Below are 19,195 nucleotides of genomic sequence, written 5' to 3'. Positions count from 1 at the left end.
GACCATGTAGCTGTTTTGTTTAGACAACGGCCCCAGTATTGAGTATGTTGCAGACTACACTGATTCCCAATGCTACTTACTATAGCAATTACATTTCAAAATAACTTTTAAAGCACTAATATTTTTTAATAAATTCATATTGGAAAGTTGCTTGGAATTAGGCAAAAACTTATTTCTTTTTTTTTTTTTATTAGGCAAAAACTTTTTTTCGGGGGTTGACACGTCTTTTAAAAAGTCCTTTATAAGTCTTCTAATATATTTGCAGAGTGCCGCCTTGGATTACTTGGATTACTGCCGTCATGGCCATATCTTCCCTCCACCAGTTATACTATACTACACTAGCTCATACTATGCTAATTAAAAATAATGCTTTATTCTTTTTGCATGATGGCACATGGAAAACTGAGCAGCACTTTCACCCAGAGCGCTCAATATGACCCTTAAGATAACTACATTATTAAGCATCTTTTGTAACCTTAACGTTAAAGACATTGAGGCTCACTTATCAGCTTTCTCAGAGAGTGGAGGATTCATCCCCCTAGTTATATAGGTCTTGGTGCAAGGGGCAGGCTTTAACCCTGAATGTTTCATTCAGTCGGTTAGGATAGGCCACCCGCCAATATGACGCTGAAAAGAGGACGAAAGAAACATGCTACAAGCGGGAGGAGCAAGCGTAGCCTAGTGGTCAAGACACCCGCCTTAAGCCAGCCAGCCAGTAGTTCTAATCCCCCCATAGCTAGAAATATGTCTCACCACAGGTTACGCCCTTGTGACCCCTGGACAGAAGTCACTTAACCTCCCTATGTCCCGGTGACCGCTTGGCCCAGAAATGGGCCGCTGCGGTTGTCGTTATGACTTTTTCAATGGCTACATTTCCCCACAAATCCTCTTTTTTGCACTTTAAAGGGCAGCTCACGATTTATGATGCAGGTATCCTGAATGTTATCCAAAATGCTTGGGACCTAGAGTTTTCCGGATAAGGGGTCTTTCTGTAATTTGGATCTCCATACCTTAAGTCAACTAAAAATAATTTAAACATTAATGAAACCCAATAGGATTATTTTGCCCCAAATAAGGATTAATTATATCTTAGCTGGGATCAAGTACAGGTACTGTTTTATTATTGCAGAGACAAGGGAATCATTTAACCATTAAATAAACCCAATAGGACTGTTCTGCCCCCAATAAGGGGTAATTATATCTTAGTTGGGATCAAGTACAGGTACTGTTTTATTATTACAGAGAAAAGGGAATAATTTAACCATTAAATAAACCCAATAGGAATGTTCTGCCCCCAATAAGGGGTAATTATATCTTAGTTGGCATCAAGTACAAACTCACTGTTTTATTGATACAGAGAAAAAGGAAATTATTTAAAAAAATTAGAATTATTTGCTTATAATGGGGTCTATGGGAGATAGCCTTCCCATAATTTGGAACTTTCTGGATAATGGGTTTCCGGATAATGGATCCCATACCTGTACCAGCTATTAAATTGCCCACCATAAGCATGCCTGCTTGCCCCCGTCACGGTGAGTAGAATTGCGCTGTCTATGGCAGCTGAAAGCAACTCTCATGGGAAAAAATTTTCTTATCACTGGCAATAAGAAGCCAATTGATAGGTGAGCTGAGCTACAGCGCAGGGACAATGGGGCTTACAAAGGCCGCCAAAATCAGCAAGTGCATTTTAGGGTTATTTTTGGGAATTTGATTAGGATATATGGAAATAATCATAGAACAGAATCTACACTGGGGAGCGGATAGGAGAGTAATGGAGATATTCTCTGAGCCGCATAATAGTGCCCAGCTGGTATGTAATACAGGCGATATCCTGTGAGCACTGTTATCCCCTGCTGGTATATGGTACAGGAGATTCACCCTACTTCTATGCATTATCAGGAACTCTTCAGCCAGTATATAGTTCAGCAGGGGGTACACTAACAACGGCCCCAGTTTTGAGTATGTTGCAGACTACACAGATTCCCAAGCAGCCACGACACATGTATAAAAACTAATTACTAATGAACTCTGAGCAGCAAATTGCCTTTGCGTCTTTATGCAAAAGGAATAATAAAGTGGTCAAGTTCCATTTGCCAAAACACTGTCCAGCCAAATAAGGATTTTACCAGCCGGATTTTGCATTTCATTTTGTCATTTCAATTTAGGGGCATTTCCTGAAGGGTCATTTTCGTTTGCCATGGGGAACTATACATCACTTTTTTTTAGGACAAGCCGGGCTTTCTAATGCTTTCTAAATTTCTGCAACGAGATGTAAGGGCCTAAATACCTTCTTTGTGGGGAAAAGTGAATCAAGGGCCCACCCCCTGCACTACTTCTCTAGCCCCTACTGATTACTGGTCAACAGCAATGCGGCCCACATGCCAACATGCCCGGTGAAAAGGGGCCCAGCAGGTCTTTATCCAATGCCCTGTTGGGCCAGTCCAACCTTGAACCCCAGTATCCCAGTTTGGGTGCCAGTGTGTATGTGCTGTTTGCTGATCACCAATATGGCTACTGGAAACAGAAGGGGCACAGTTAAAGGTGGGGGGCAATGCTGTCAGGCAGCTCTGTAGTTCAGGACATGATATGGGGGCACAAATAAGTTGGGGCAAATGTCAGTGAAGTGATTAAAGAGGGGGAACTGCTGCTACAACTAAAAATTTGCCAGGGAGGCTTTACTTTTCCTTTAAATAAAATGTATACAATATATTTGCTCAAAATGTTATTGCCTCATTCATTAAACTAAAACTAGCATAACAATGCAAATGTGAGGTAAAAATGTTTACCATATAGGATATAGATTAAACTTTTTTAAATCAGTTTTTAACTTAACTTGTATATAAAATGTTAATGAGGCTTTTTGCACCTATTGTTCTAGGGTTAGACAGGAACTTGTCTGCTAATCCCCATTTTTATTTTCATGATCCCCCCAATGGGACCCCTACCAGAGGTGTGAAACGGAGACTGGGTGAAACAAAACAAAAACAAACAAAAGAGCTTAGCATTGGTCTGACAGAGAATTACACCATTTTGAAAATGTCGTTCAAAAATGTCGTATAAATGCCGTTTAAAGGACAAATTCACAAAAGTGTCTGTAAACTGTCTTTCTTTCACCAAAAACGGAAAAAAGTGGCAGTTGAGTTGGAATTTAGGCGGATTTCTGTTTGTGAATCTCGAGAATGTGTTTTCCACCACTTTTACTCCAAAAAAGGGCTCTCTCCACTTTTGTGAATTCCCCCTTAAGTCTTGTCTGACAAGCTCTTTTCATTGCAAGCAGACATCGGAGGTTACTACATTTCTGTCTGATATTCACATTAGTTGTTGGCGAGTTAGATCTAGTTACTGTAGACAAATGTCTTTGTTGAGAATCTCAAATTTCAATTTGACAGGTATATTGTGTGCCCCTTTATTCCTACAGCCCTGTTTACACTATCTTCCCTATAACTTTATAACCCATTCCCATTGCCGCTTAGCAATTCCTTCCCCAAGCACAGTGGGCCTCTTCCAATTAAGGTGCAATTCATCACGGCTAAACAGTTTGTACCCCAAGGAAATCAACCCAGTGCTCTAAAACCCAAACCTGACATTATTAACACATTAAGCTCCCACTATTTTTAGGTTGCACAACAGTTAAAATTTTGAGGAAGATAAATTACATTGAAAGACTGCAGCCCCACCCACTAATCTTTCTATGTGATAAACCATATGCCATACCCTAGCACCAGGTTAATTTTTTCTGTATGAAAATGATGACATATTACCCTATCTGCTGTCATAACAAATGAATCCCCTGTAGCTACACTGTTGAGTCCTAGCCCTGCTCTCCTCCACACCACTACTAGAGATGCTTATCTCCCAGCTGTTAGAAAGATCAGTCCCATCTAGAAATACCAATCCCGAGTTCACAATCACATTACCCTCGCACAATCTGTAATTGTAGACACACTTCACTCTCAAAATCCTACAGAAATGATCCCTGAATATCCAGACAGTCCTAAAAGTAAAGTAACCAATGTTGTAGTCTAAAGGTCACTATTCCATATTCATCCTTCTCTGAAACTTCTGCCTGCCTCTGAAATAGCCTACCACAAACACAAATAAGCTCTTCTGACCAGAGAATATCTGATCCTATTTTTATTCTGTAATTCATCTTATACATTATTTTAATTGTTTTTTTTTTTTTTTTATAAATAATTGTGTGTAACTTGCTGGTGCTATATAAAGATAAAAAGAGGATGAAGTGGTTTGATAATGGTTAATGTTGCTCCCTTCCCTTCAAGAAATAAATCACATAAGGCTTACAATGGTGCTTTTTTTTTTTTTTTAAAAAAAAGGGGGGAGTAAGTCAAGGGAAAAATTGTAGCACCACAAGGGTCTATTCTTCACAGCTATGCATTCTGCATAAATGTGGATAACAGAATTGAAGTTTGGACCATATTAAGTACCCCACCCAGTAAATAAAAAAATGTTTCACTGACTTGGTGCTCCTTTTAGAAAAAAAAAAGAAAAATGTACAGATCCAAGGAAAGAAGTACCACAACGCTATCTTTCTTATCGTTCCCATTTGACCCAAGGCAGAAACACTTTAGTCTCTACTAGGGAAATCTGTGAAAGGAAGTAAGATGATGCCATTGTGCTTTTTCCCAGGCCAAAGAATTGCCCTAAAAGAAGAACTAGCCCAGGGGAAAAAATAATTGAACTTACAAGATAGTGCTTTTTCCTTTATAATAGCAGCCCAAATAAATTTGGTTCCAAACGTCTCATCTGTGTTACAAAATTATGTAGAATACATATAAAACAAGTCCAACCTCCATTCTCTCCCAGTTGCGCACAACTTAAAAGGGACAGTAACACCAAAAAATGAAAGTGTATTAAAGTAATTACTATATAATGTAATGCTGCCCTGTACTGGTACAACTGGTGTGTTTTCCTTAGAAAGACTACTATAGTTTATAAAATAAAGCTTTTGTGTAGCCACGGGGGCAGCCATTTACAGGAGAAAAGGCACAGGTTACTTAGCAGATAACAGATAAAACCCCATTATATTCTACAAAGCTTATCTGTTATCTGCTATGTGCCTGTGCCTTTTCTCCTTTTTCCCAGCTTCAATGGCTGCCCCCGTGTTGACATAGCAACTCATTTATATAAACTATAGTAGCGTTTCTGTTGCAAACTTACCAGTTTTACCAGCGCAGGGCAACTGAACATTATATTTTAATTACTTTAAAACACTTTCATTTTTTGGTGTTACTGTTCCTTTAACAATAAATAAATATTAGAACCATTGATCATCATCCAAAGAAATCTAACATAGTTACATAGTTAATTTGGATTGAAATAAGACCAAAGTCCATTAAGTTCAACCCTTTCAAGCTAGCCTCAAGGCAAACACAGACCCATGCCGACCTAACTATAATATATATATATATATATATATATATATATATATATATATATATATATATATATATATATATATATATATAATATAATATATATATAATAAATATATATATAATAAATATATATATAATAAATATATATAAAATACTCCCATTCAGTTTAAATGACTAGGAAGACCACAATCTAAAATTTTACCCCTAATGCATGGTAAATATTACAAGTATGTCAAATCTCAAACTGTAGTGGTGTAACTGCAACATGTCCTTCACCTTCCTTTTCTCAGTTTCTAACTGAAACAATGAAGCAGGAGTCTGGTTATCAGCTGGCTTCTGCTACACTGTTCCAGGAGTTCGGAGAATAGAAACTTCCAAGCACCAATATGCACAAGGCCTTGAGCAAAATAATGGGTAGGTTTCTATCAATTTAAAAAACAATATAGTAAAGATAAATACAGTGAACCTGTTTTCTATTACTATGCAGTGTAAAACACAGGTAAACACTTGTGGACACAAATGAAAGCATGACAAAAGTAAAAAGTATTTTCTCATTAACAAGACAAACCAGCAGGTAATACGTCATGATGGTCAACAACTTGGGACAAATATTAGAATGTTACTTGTTTGAAAAGGCTCCTTATAAACATGCTCCTTATAAAATTGCCCACAGTGTGGGCGAGCAAAGACGTGCACAAGTTTCCATCCCACAGGAGCTTCGATTGCTCTAATTGTTGACCAAGGAGGCAGGGGGAGTGAGAGCTGTCTCCTTTCTGCTTTAGATGAGACAACTTTCTCAAGGCATAATAGAATGCTATGAGTGAAAACCTAGGTATGACTTAAAATATTATTATATGCCAAGCCAAATGTTTATGTCCTCTTGTCCATTAAGTGTAAAAAAAAATATCAATCCACACAGTGCTACTTGTTGAATAAAGGTGTATAGTGTCCCAATACATTATTCCTAGGCAATGAAATGCACTGGAATTCCTAGCAGTTGGCGTTGAACCCTGCAGAGATTCAACTTACCTATTCGCAGATCTCTTTGTAATACATTCTTATCATATATATAAAAGGACAAATTGTGGAATGTTCTGGGGATTTCAAAGTAAAAATCTTCACCATAAAACGGGCTAGAAAAAGGATAAAGGAATAATATGTGAGAATAAAGCATACAAATTCATAACAATAAACACAAAACATACAGATGGAGCAGCTCATGCTATCCCAATCAACATGGCAGTGAAACATCAGACTCCGAGACAAAGAATAAGCAAAGGTAACTTCAGTATATTGAACCTTTCCTGGTAATCCTTTGTTACTTAGGCCAAGTGCTATTTTAGTTACCCTCCTTTGTATGTATTAACACTTTACTTTTTCAGCACTTGGATTTCTATGCCCTAGTGATACTTTGCTGCATTCGGTTCTACCAACCCCTACTCCTGTACAGTTCTAAGCCTGGGGGCTTCATTTACTATTAGATGATGCAGTACTAAATCCAAAATGTTTACAAAGTTGGCTGCATTAAAACACCATAAATAAAGCCATACATACCAGCCCATGCAGCAAATGTGCAGAATACGACTATAATGTCACAAAGGTTCAAGGTGTACCGCACAAAGATGCAAGGGAACCCTCTAAACCAGAGCTATCCAACCCCTTACTCATGAGACACAGAAATGTAATAAGACTTGGGGAGCAACACAAGCATCATAAAAGTTCATGGAGGTGCCAAATAAGGGCTAAGATTGGCTATTAGGCAGCCTCTATGCACACTATCAGCTTACAGGAGGCTTTATTTTTATTTATAACTACCTGGTTTGGGGGCACTTAGAGTAACATCAAAGGGGTTGGTGAGCAACATGTTTCTCACAAGCCACTGGTTGGGGATCACTGCTCTAAACCATACCATTCACTTTCCAGTTAGCATTACAACCACAATCTTATTTTGCATTGACAGGCAACTAAAAGTCATGTAGGTGTATGCCTATTCTCCATCAATGTAATGTCCAGGATGACTCAGGTGTAGCTTTTATAAATGCATATTACCATAGCAGTACCATTGCATAGTTTTATAAATGCATATTACCATAGCAGTGGGCCCAGCCAACTAAGTAAAACAGTACCCCAGTTATGATGTAACAACTAATTAGACTAAACTAAATAAACCATGCAAACATGCCCACTACCCTCCCACACCCTGCCAATCCATAAAATATTCTTTCATACAGACGTTGCCTATGTCTTTTATATGGTACAATGCCAAGTAGGGATCCATAATTATGTATATAGGGGTCAGTCTGGTTTAAAATATCAGCTATTTTCTTTTTATTCCCTCATATTTATATATAGCTGACACATTTCTACAGTGCTTTGCAGAAATTATACATACATCACATCAGTCCCTACCCTCAGTGGAGCTTACCAACTAAGGTCTTTATCACATTTGCATACACTATGGCAATTTTTTTCAGAAGCCAATTAACCTGCCTGCATGTTTTTGGAATGCGGGAGGAAAATGGACTACCTGGAGAACACCCACACAGGCACAGGGAGAACATACAAACTTCTTACAGATAGTGCCCAAGCCGTAATCAAACGCAGGACCCCAGCATTGCAAGGAAGAATTGCTACCCACTGAGCCAACTGTAATCATAACATAGTCCAGTTGCCCAAAATCCTAACCAAGAGGCACCACAAGTGGCATAATGGCCTTATAAATATAAATATTACCTATTTATTAATTTAGAGAAAAGGAATACTCTGACTTGTTTGCTACCGTACCAGTGTTTCACCTCTACAGTAGTTAAACACACAACAAATTTCACATTAAAAAAAACAGACTGAATACTTTGATTCATTGCTTTTAACAAGTGCTGTCACTTTATTTCATGCCCATAATTTCCTCTGCAATCAAAAATAAAACAAAAAGATGAAAATGCATGCTCTGTGTCAGAATTTTAATGCCTTTCATTTTCTGCTTACAAATAAACTGCCATGTAAAAATCTGTTTTATATGAAACAAGCATATTAAGCATGTATTTTTGGTTTGATATTATTAGATGTAAGCTTGGCAGCTCAACACAAGCTCAAACAAGCCGATTCACCTGTCAATGGCCTAGGCATACTACAACATTAAACTCACTTCCTTTTTAAAACCCCATTTTTATTTTAAATACATACTTTTTTTATTAAGATTTATAATTGAAATAAGTAAATCTTTACATAAAAACATCTATCCCACAAAAATAAGTTACTCACGTCAAAGATTTCTCAACTACTTTCGTGCGAAAAATTTCTTCTTGGTCCAGATTCACAGTGCAAAAGCAGTCTCTCATTTTGTTTGGGCCTGAATAAGGTAGCAATTGCTTTGCTTCACCTAAAAGGGGAAAGATAAAACACATATAAGTTAACAGCAATAGATGTATTACTATACTTTACGGACAAGGGAAAAAACATAACTATAAAAAAATATACTAGAGGAATGCCCAAAGCTAATAAATGTAAAGGTGGCAATAGACGGGCAGATTTAAAGGAGAAGGAAAATGTTAGGCACTTTTAGTGACTTTAATCATTTACCTTTTACCCCGGGCTGGTGCCCCTGTTAGGAGAGAACCGCACCAGCCCGGGGTTGCTGCAGTGAGCGTCTCCTCTTCCTTCATGCGCAGTAGAGCGAAAGGCCGAATTTTAACAAAAAAGACCAGTTTTTCACTCTACTGCGCATGCGGCGGTCCAGGAATTCCGAAGACAGAAGAAATATGGAAGAGGTAATACTCGCTGCAGGTACCACGGACTGGTGCGGTTTTCTCCTAACAGGGGCAACAGCCCGGGGTAAAAGGTAAGTGATTAAAGTCCCTTGGGGGCACCCCCAAGTGACTTAGCCTTTCCTTCTCCTTTAAGCTGCCAATTTGGGCCCGTCAGACAGATTCAGCAGCTTATCTGTCTGTGTACGGGGCCCCCAAACAGGTCAAAAATTGGCCATGTTGATCTGACAGGCTTGATTTTTCTGTTGGATCGAAGAGCACACTGGCTCATTGATGCAGTCATCCCTCCCACTTTTCGTATCCCCTTCACTGTAATGTGGTCATTTGGCCCTAGGACCAATCACATTTTCGCCCACCCATGGTGGGCATATTGGGGAATAGATTTGCTTGTTTGGCGACCTCGCCAAACGAGCTAATCTTATCGTTTATGGCCACCTTTAATCCAGGCCAATCCTGCAATAAAGAAGGTGCAATGACTCACGGTGAAAGGTTACTGCATTACTTTGGACATCAGTGAGGTGTTAAACTCAAAAACACCAGCGGGGGTGCAAGTTTGTAAGTTACTTCTCCTTTAAAATGGGACACAAAATCCTTACAACAAGCAAGTAAAAACATGAAATAAACTAAATAGTAATGTTTTGCCTCAAATAAAGATTAATTATATCTTAGTTACCATCAAGTACAAGCTACTATTTTATTATTACAGACAATTTTTTTTTTAATTATTTGATTAAAATGGAGTGTATGGAATATGGGAGTATTTGCCCAAGACAGACCGGGCCCAGTAAGGAACTGTGGTCAATCAGTTTCCCTACCCTCCCACTCACATTTCGCAATCCCCATTCATGAAGACACCCCCTTGCATATTTACATCTAGTGCAGACCAATTAGAACGACGGGTATAGGTGCGGTCCCTGATCAGACGGGAAAAATCAAACCTGCCCGATCGAGATCTGGCCTGATCGCTTGTTGCTTAGAATTACATTTTCTTGCAAGACATACTTATTTTTGACAAATGAAAATTTAAAAAATTAGATGGTTAACACTGGTCTATGTTTAAATCTATCAAGCAGCAATCAGAGTATTGCTGGTATGATTGAGAAGTAAAAGGTATGTTTGATCAGTAGCAATTTTGGATTATGAAAAAATATACCAAGAGACACGCCCCAAACACAGCTTGGCCAGTACAGAACTACCCTTACCTTTATCAACTGAATAAAAGACTTTGTGAAAAGGAAATGGCCCTTCCTTGTGAATGATAAGAGCTGCTGCAAGAGACAGACACTAGGAAACAAGTAAAGCCTTTTGTGCTTCTGTGTAACTTCAATCTCAAACGGAAACCACAATCTTTTTTTTCTTCTATGATTGTCTTTTACCCACAATCTGTGTCGAGTATAAAACACCACCTCAATGACAAGTTGCAGAAATGTTTCTTTTTTTTTTGTAAGAAACAAAACTGAAATTGTAGTGTGAGCCTGGTATTTAGGACAGTTCTATAGCAACTTCCTGAGAAAAAGGAAATAGATTGCGCAAACTCAGAGATGTGGGCTATGCGGTCTTTGAATTAAGCAAATTTTTTTTTGTCAATGAAGAGAAGTGCCAGCATTTTCACGCGGCTCTTGTGAATTCTTTCAAAGTCAGTCATTGTTAACTAAACCTTAATATGAATTCTGCTATAGCTATATCGGTTGAAGGGGGAAGTGATTTTAGTATTAATGTGTTGCCTAGCATTTGTAATTTAACTGCATTGTTTTCCAATATATATTTTAGGTGCTGAGCAGAGCAGTGTGTACCTGCACCCACACCCAGAGATGTCATTCATTCTTCTATATCAGTCACGGTCTAAGCCAATGCTGAATCCTGATGATCAAGGGCAAACCATACTGCCCACTCTAACTGATCCTATAGCACACGTAGCAGTAGGGTGCTCCCCACAGGAAACTGTAGTGTACGTGAAGTTTGTTTGACAAGACACACCAGAAAATAATTCGGAATTATTTCTTAGGGTGACAGGTCCCCTTTAAAAATCGCTTAAGGAACAACCTTGAAGTACCCTTAATTGGAATCTCTTACCTTTTTCATTAGGTAGTAGAAGCCAATGAATGGTACCTCATGGATGTTCACCCAACAACTGTCCCTCAGTAAGCAATTTAATATCAAGGCCTTTTTGAGAACCCTAATTAATGCAATCTTTTTTATTTGGTTGTTAATGCGATTTCCCTTGATGAACATGGATTGCTTTAATTCACAGATGAATTGATTATAGGTTTGCTGCCCTGTTAAAATATTGCATATACATAAAATAACAAATGAGTAAACAAAAGAAATACCCTTAGTCATCAACCCACAAAGAGTTTTATCAATATTTTGTTAGCAGGGGAAGCCCAAAAACAAATTACAAATAACAAAATTCCCCCAGGTTTGTGTCATAAAATAACTATACTCATACAGAGAAGCTTGCCACAACAACGGATCAGAAAACATGATTTGATTTCTACCAGGAAAGAACAGTTTAGTCTGTGGTAGTGAAATTGTGTGCGGCAGTCACATGAGCCAGAGGCTACAGGCATGACGGCCTTCCAGTAGGTTTTCATGAAATGCCTATTGCAGAGAAATGGTGAAAGTGTCCTTCTGACTTGTGTGAGACCCAACATTAGGCCAGGGAGCCCATTAGCCATTAACCAGGTTACAAACATATGATGAATTGCTGTATTGGCCATAGTCATGTTCTTCCATATGGCCATCTGCAAATTTCCCCCTGGGCAGTTAACCATGGCAACCAATCAGAAGTCTGCTTTGGCTGTTACACATGCAGCTGGTTGGAAAAACGTAATTACTGATTGGTTGCTATAGGCGCCCAGGTGCAAATTTGCCCAGTGTTTATACTGTAAATGATTCTGACCGAATATTGCTTTTTTCCTATATATTTTTAGGTTTTGATTCAACTTGGTATTCAGGAAACTCGAATGATTGATTTGGTGCAACTCTAAATAATTTCAATGCAAGCAACAGCAGAGGGAACAAACAAATGCCAAATCCAAAAAAACAATATGGATTTGATGCAACCCTAAATAATTTAAAAGCTGATGAGAGATTTGAAATCAAGCAGGTAGAGAGTCAAATATTTATGATTACACAACATAAGAATCAGGAAGAAATGCAACCGTGACACTTCCTGCCAGCTAAAGGAAAGTAACTGCCATCATAAATTTCCAAATAAATAATACTGATGAGACTGCCTAATGGGCATAACAAATGGAGCAGCGGCTGGATACTTCAGTGAGAAATCCTCAAACTGGCAGATCATCACGTTTCATAATCTCAAAAAGCCTTGGCTGTATAAAGTCTTGTGCGCAGCCTTGCATGTTTTCTTTTACTCTCGGTTTAGAAAGATGTGCAACATTCTAAAAACAACAGACAAACCAAAATGAAGGGCACCGTCACCCTGGGCTACTTCCCCATGGGCGAAAGTCTGCTGATGTTGTCTATGGAGCAATGAAGTCAAACGTCAGACAGCTGGTTCTTCTCATCAACACTTCCCCTTCTTTATGAGATCTAGCCAGCTCAGTGTGGCTTGTGGGTTGTGCGCAGATTAGCCAAATTTTTAACATTTAGGATTTGGCTGCTAGATAAAGCATTCATGAGCAGCCAACTTAATGTGCCTTCATGAATATCAGCAATAATTGCCAATGTTTAGCACACCAACAGCCTTCTGCAGTTACCCCACACTGGATCATAACGAGGCTCTTACACCAGTACCTTTCCTATTACTCTATGGCTTAGGTCACTTTAAATCTCACTATTTTGAAGGGATAAAATACTGGCATTAAAACTATGGGTGATCTAAAACTTTTGCCTTCAACCTGACACTGTCAAAAATACAAGAGATAGCCTGCATGCATCTGTGCCAGCAGCCTACTTAGATACGAACAGAACTCTCTGAGCACTATCAAGACCAAATTTAAAGCACAAGAAAAAGAACGTCAATAAAATGGACATCAACCTCCAGCTCAAACCTAAGGTGGCCATACACGCAGTGATAATATCATACGAAACCTCGTTTCGTACGATATTTGGTGCGTGTATGGCAAGTCGGCGAGGCAACCGATATCGCAGGAGGCTGCGGATATCGGTCAACTCGCCGATCGGGTGGGATAGAAGATTTTGATGGCGCCCGAGCAAAATCTATGTTCAGGGCTGTATTGGCAGAAGGAGGTAGAAATCCTATTGTCATATGCAGCCTATCGCCATATCTGACGATTCAGCCCCGAATGTCAGTGGAGGGTTGGAACAATCTTTCGTGCAACCGAAAATCGCCACGTGTGGGGCCAGCTTAAGAGAGGGACCACAATAAGGGTGCTATATCACAGAGAAAGTATTGGTGTCCTATGGCTGCTGTACCTATAGCCACCTGCAGATGTTTAAAAATAAAATGGCAATATATTATTTCAGGCTTTTCTCCTTTAAAAGGACTGATACTTTTAAAGTGGAACTACACCCTAACACAACTTTAGCTTTTTGAAAAGTATGCATAATTTCAAGCAACTTTGACATATATAACATTTAAAAATATGCAGCCTTCTGCTGACTTCTAATGTAATAGTATGGTGTGGAACAGTCACCTATGCCTGGTCCCCTGTTCTCCTGCTGACTACTTTGAGACTCAAAAAAATGTTGAAGTAGTCGACTGTCCTCAGCCTGCATCAATATCCCACAATTCCCTGCAGACCTGATGCCTATTAGGAAAGTAAAATCACAGTGCAATGCATTGTGGGTTATACCGTATTTACTATACAAAATATCCTGCATGCTGTCTGTAAGCTGTGGAGAAGATGTTACAATTTTTTATCAATGTTTTGTTCCCTCCTCCCCGTCAGGATTTTAAATGACGCAGAAAGAGAAGAACTGTTTTGCAGCTGGATTTCAGCATATAAAAATGATATTTATTCATACTTCTTGAAGGAACAGATTACAGTGATAGGTATATTAGGGATTTCTGTGTTGTGTGGGGCACTTTAACAAATTTTGGTTTGGAAGCAGGAGTTCCCCCTTAAGTTTTGTTTATTTATTTTCTTACTCTGTAGTCATCTTTCTCGATAAATAAACTTGCTTTGCTAGTAAATTTTGAAATATTATGTTCCAATATGATACTATATTTTATAATAGTGAAGACAAGATAAAAAGTATTTTTACACTCAGATGTTTCAGTATGGTTGCTTTGCTCAAAAATACTTTAGAAAATAAAAATATGTAACCCATTCCCTGCCAGCAGTTTTGTCGCATTAAGGACATTTCATGAAAAAATGTGGTGTTGCTAGGCAATGTTTTTTCACCGTACCATAACTTTAAACCTGGAAATGTATGTGCTACATTATTGGGAGGCTGTCACTTTGCTGGCTGATGACATAGCACATATGTTGTTGGAAGGCAAAGGGTTAAGGAAGCACCGAGGTCCAGGCAACATCTGTGTCTGCATTTCCAACATCTGTAGAGGGTTGCTATAAACTCCCCTTCCTATAGCTGCCATACATAATGAAAGTATATATATACACACACACACACTGCCATCTCACCTGTCCAGTGACCCTCTGATGTTGCAGCCACACCTTGTCCTTGTGCCCATAATACACCACCTGCACACTGGGCTTCCTCAAAGCTAGGCATTGCTCTGCAAGCCATTGCAGTGAGGGCAGCCATCATCAAAGAACCAGATAGGTGCAGTGGGGGATGCAGTTAATCAGAGCAGCAAGTACAGCAGCCCTGTGCAACGAAGCAGCCGACTGGCAAATTATTCTAACTTACCTTGTACAGGTATTGGATCCCTTATCCGGAAAACCATTATCCGGAAAGTTCCGAATTATGGAAAGGCCATCTCCCATTGACTCCATTTTAATCAAATAATTCACGATTTTAAAAATGATTTCCTTTTTCACTCTAATAATAAAACAGTACCTTATTCTAGATCCCAACTACGGTAAGATATAACTAATCCTTATTGGAGGCAAAACAATCCTATTGAGTTTAATAATCCAAAAATAAAAAAGAATTTTTTAGTAGACGTAAAATAGGATTACAGAAAGACCCCATATCCGGAAAAACCCTAGTCCCAAGCTTTCTGGATAACAGGTCCCATACCTATACAGTAAAGGGCCAGTGACACAAAACAGAACAGACTTTACAGAGATTAATAACAGCCATTAGGCAACTGTAAAAAAACTATTTCTTAAAATCAACAGTATTATTTAATACCTTTATTAAATATTTAATTATGCAAGAGAAGAGCCATAAATGACATTTGACCACAGCTTCTCACTGCGTAGGCCAATGGCATTTTCTGCTGGTGTGTTTTTGTTTGTTTTTAGCCAAGTTCAGGCATTTCTCCCCCAGCTTAGAATAGATCTCATACTATGGGCCTTAAGAACAAACGTATATGGTGTTACTACATGATATGCTAAGTGGTTCCTACAGTACCCAGCAAGGCTGCATCCACTACAAAGGTAAATATTTCTATATTACATATTAGAACTTCTAAAGCCCAGTATAAATTATATAAACGCCTTTTTTTTTTTTTTTTAGCTTTTTGGGCCCTTAAAAGGGGTGGTTCACTTTTAATTAAACTTGTAGTATGTTATTGAATGAACAATTGGTCTTCATTACTTATTTCTTATAGTTTTTGAATTATTTGCCTTCTTCTTTTTGTAGCTTTCAAATGGTGGAGACTGCCCCGGCAGCCAAAAACATTTTTTTCAATTTAGTCCCTTTCCTATACATATACCTGTCTTTTATTCAAACCACTACCTGGTTGCTAAGGTAATATGAACCATAGCAACCAGATAGTTATAAATCCAAACTGAAGAGTTGCTGAACAATTATTAAAATAATTAAAAAAAATTACAAATAAAAAATAAAGACCAAATGCAACTTGCCTCAGAATATAATGTTCTGTAACCCAATCACACACCTTTTGTTCTCCATGAATAATTTTTAAAAACTCAAACAAAATAAAAGAAACTTTTTAAACTTGATCCAAATAAATGGCATAGCATCGCAATCTCAAGGCATACATACAACAGCCATATATATTGTAAGAGGTAGGTTCGCTAATAAAACAAAACTATTAGCATTATACAGATATAAGATCTATTATATGAAATGCCTGGCACCTAGGAATTTCCGAATAAGCTTTTTTTTTTCCTTAATAGAAAAGTAGAGCTCTACTAAAATCAAATATCTTGCAACCAAAACATATACATGCAGCTTAGCTATCGTCAATATACTGTTTTATTATTACAGAGAAAAGGGAAATCAATTAAAACAAATTAGAATTATTTGCTTAGAATGGACTTTCTTGGAGACGGCCCTCATGAAATTCTATTGGTTGATTATTGGTTATCGGGGATTTGGGTGTGGAAAAAAATAACTAGCATCACTGTATTTATATATGTTTACTATACAAAATATTCTGTTTATACCCTGCATTGAGCACCAGTTTTTTCTCTTCCATAGAGCTTCCTGTAGAGCTCACAATCAAATGCAGAGTGTAAACCAGCGGTTCTCAACCTGGGAGTCGGGACCCCTTTGGGAGTCGAACGACCCTTTCACAGGGGTCGCCTAACACATATTTCCAATGGTCTTAATTGGAAATAATTTTATGGTTGGGGGTCACCACAACATGAGGAACTGTATTAAAGGGTCGCGGCATTAGTAAGATTGAGAATCACTGGTGTAAACTGAGGCAGACTATTAGAATAATAGCAGAAAGCAATTCCAAGCATCTTGTTGCTCCTTGGTAGGGAGACAAAACCCTTGAAATCAAAAGTCAAGTGTTGGGCTGCTATAACTTGTAAGGAAATGGGAATTGCCATCAGGTCCTGCCAAGTGACAAACGCTAACGGCTCTACAAGCCACTCGAGCATCAAAAGGTTTAATGTTGCGCTGTATGCCAATACCTGTCTTCTGTATCTTTCTTGCCTACTAAATAAGATCAACAACAATTATCAATTTCACCAGCTGATAAAAAACTGTCCAAAAGCTAACCCTGTAGAAATATTATATTCAATATATGTATGTGTGTGTGTGTGTGTGTAACATATATTCAATATATTTTGAAATCTGTGAATAGCACCTGTAATTGAGCATTTTAAATCCTAGTTGGTTCTTTCAGAATTCCTTTTTACCTGGAAGACAAGCTAGTACTGAACTACAAGACTCTGCATTGTGATGTAGGGAGTGATACATTTCAGACACAGACATAGGCTAAAGCTACTTTACTTGTAAGGAAAATATTATTACAAAGTTCAAAGGCAAATGACCCCATTGGCTTTTCCTGCTTAAAATGGGAGATATTTGCTCACATGAAGGCTGACATGAGAGATATAAGGGACTGCTGGTAATTGTAGTTCAATAACATCTGGGGAGTCCCAAGTTTGAGTCCTGTCCCAGCTGGGTGCTGAGCAGCAGGAATATAAAACACACAGATGAAAGGGGCTCTCCCAATGTATGTGGTACCTAGATGCACACACAATACACATCAGTAAATATCCCAGTCACTATGGGACACACACAACTGCATGAGACGCATGTAACTCCGAATTGTAGCATACTCACATATCTTCCCCCGCAGACTCTGCAGCAACCGCACTGGGGCCGCGGGCGGATCCCCGACCTCTCCTCCACCCCCTGCCCGCTGCTCTCCCGCCATCTCCGGCGGCACTAGAAGCCCACTCAGTTAGTCCTACTCCGCCTGGAGAACTACTTTGTCCAAGTGTGTGTGTGTCTGTGTGTGAAAAGCAAGAATGGTAAACCTAAGGCGGAGTGATACCTGATTCTGCGTCACATCTAGGGGCGGCGGTAAATGGGCATAGGGCGGGGTTTCTTTGACGGAAACTAGGTGCCGGCTGATTGTATTGTAGCTGCTTTAAAGCAAAAGCTTACCATATCCGTGTCTATAATAAGGAAATAAGGGCTACAAGGTTTCTTTGTAGAGGCATTTCCTCTTTATTACATATGTACAACACATATTAAACACATTAATTACATTTTTGTCTCATGGTTTGATAATATAGTGTTTTTTTCTGTATTATCAGAGCTTTATGTATTGATGTTCATGTTTTACAAGTTCAGTGCTTTGGTTAACTCTGTCTCAGCTAGGTTTTCTCTCCTGGGAAGCCCTCCCAGTCAATGTGCCAGGAGTTGGAAGGCTCCCTAGCAGCACCAGAGTTGCCACCTGTCTGGTGTTTCACTGACCTGGAAGAAAGAGACAAATATAGGAAGGCCAGCGCAGTGAGTTTTTTTCCCCTGTTAGGAAAAAAATAAACAGTCCTGGAGAAAAAAAAATACATCTTCCTGGTGGTTATCACGCTACCTGGAGTTATCTTGGACCAGTCCCTTTACTTTTCTAACCATATTAATGCCACTGCTCTTTTCTATGTAATATTACCAGCCCCAATACCACTATAGGGTTAAACTGAGCCAGCGGGACACCAGGGAAAAAACCCAGGGGGCCCTGGCACTTGCCCAGTGCCAACCCAGTCCCGAACTTTACTAATGTGATGCCTTAAAGAACAAGACACATACAACGTGACGCAGCGTAACAAAGCGTGTATGTGGGGTGAGGATGAAGGAAGCGCAACTGGAGTTGGGGGGCCCCCAGTCTGGGTGGTGGACCGTGCAATCCCACGTGCTGGCTGAACATAGGGATGGCCAGGGAAACCATGCTATAGAGGTCAGCCTGCGTGTTTGACCATGGCATCCACTACTGATGTAGCAGTCACATCATGGCACCAGATTGACACAGCAGGAGTCGTGCACACTTTTTCGCCCCCAATCAATACATTTCTTTCTCCTTTAGAACTCTGTGGATTTTTTTTAGAATTCTTCTCACCTTTGCATTCTACTCATCATGGTACCTGCTAGAGCAGTACCACTCAGATGTGTTGCTGAGGATGAAGGAAGCACAACTGGAGTTGGGGGGCCCCGAGAGGGCAGCCCCAGTGGGCCTCGGACACCCCTGTCTGGGTAACCCTATTCATGGCT

General features: G+C 39.2%; 1 protein-coding gene across 1 annotated transcript in view; it reads right to left on the bottom strand.

The window, feature by feature from the left end:
• The window catches only part of rasa2 (RAS p21 protein activator 2), a 57,173-nt gene extending 39,174 nt beyond the window's left edge, over positions 1-17,999 (bottom strand). The window contains 3 exon segments of the mRNA NM_001097197.1: positions 6,426-6,529; positions 8,658-8,775; positions 17,768-17,999. Of these exon segments, the coding sequence (NP_001090666.1) occupies positions 6,426-6,529; positions 8,658-8,775; positions 17,768-17,861 (316 nt within the window). The 5' untranslated portion in view covers positions 17,862-17,999.
• Positions 18,000-19,195: the final 1,196 nt, after the last annotated feature.

Source organism: Xenopus tropicalis, chromosome 5 (assembly GCF_000004195.4).
Source record: "Xenopus tropicalis strain Nigerian chromosome 5, UCB_Xtro_10.0, whole genome shotgun sequence".
NCBI classification, from domain to species: domain Eukaryota; kingdom Metazoa; phylum Chordata; class Amphibia; order Anura; family Pipidae; genus Xenopus; species Xenopus tropicalis.
Note: the sequence above shows the minus strand (reverse complement) of the source record. Positions and strands in the feature narration are given on the sequence as shown.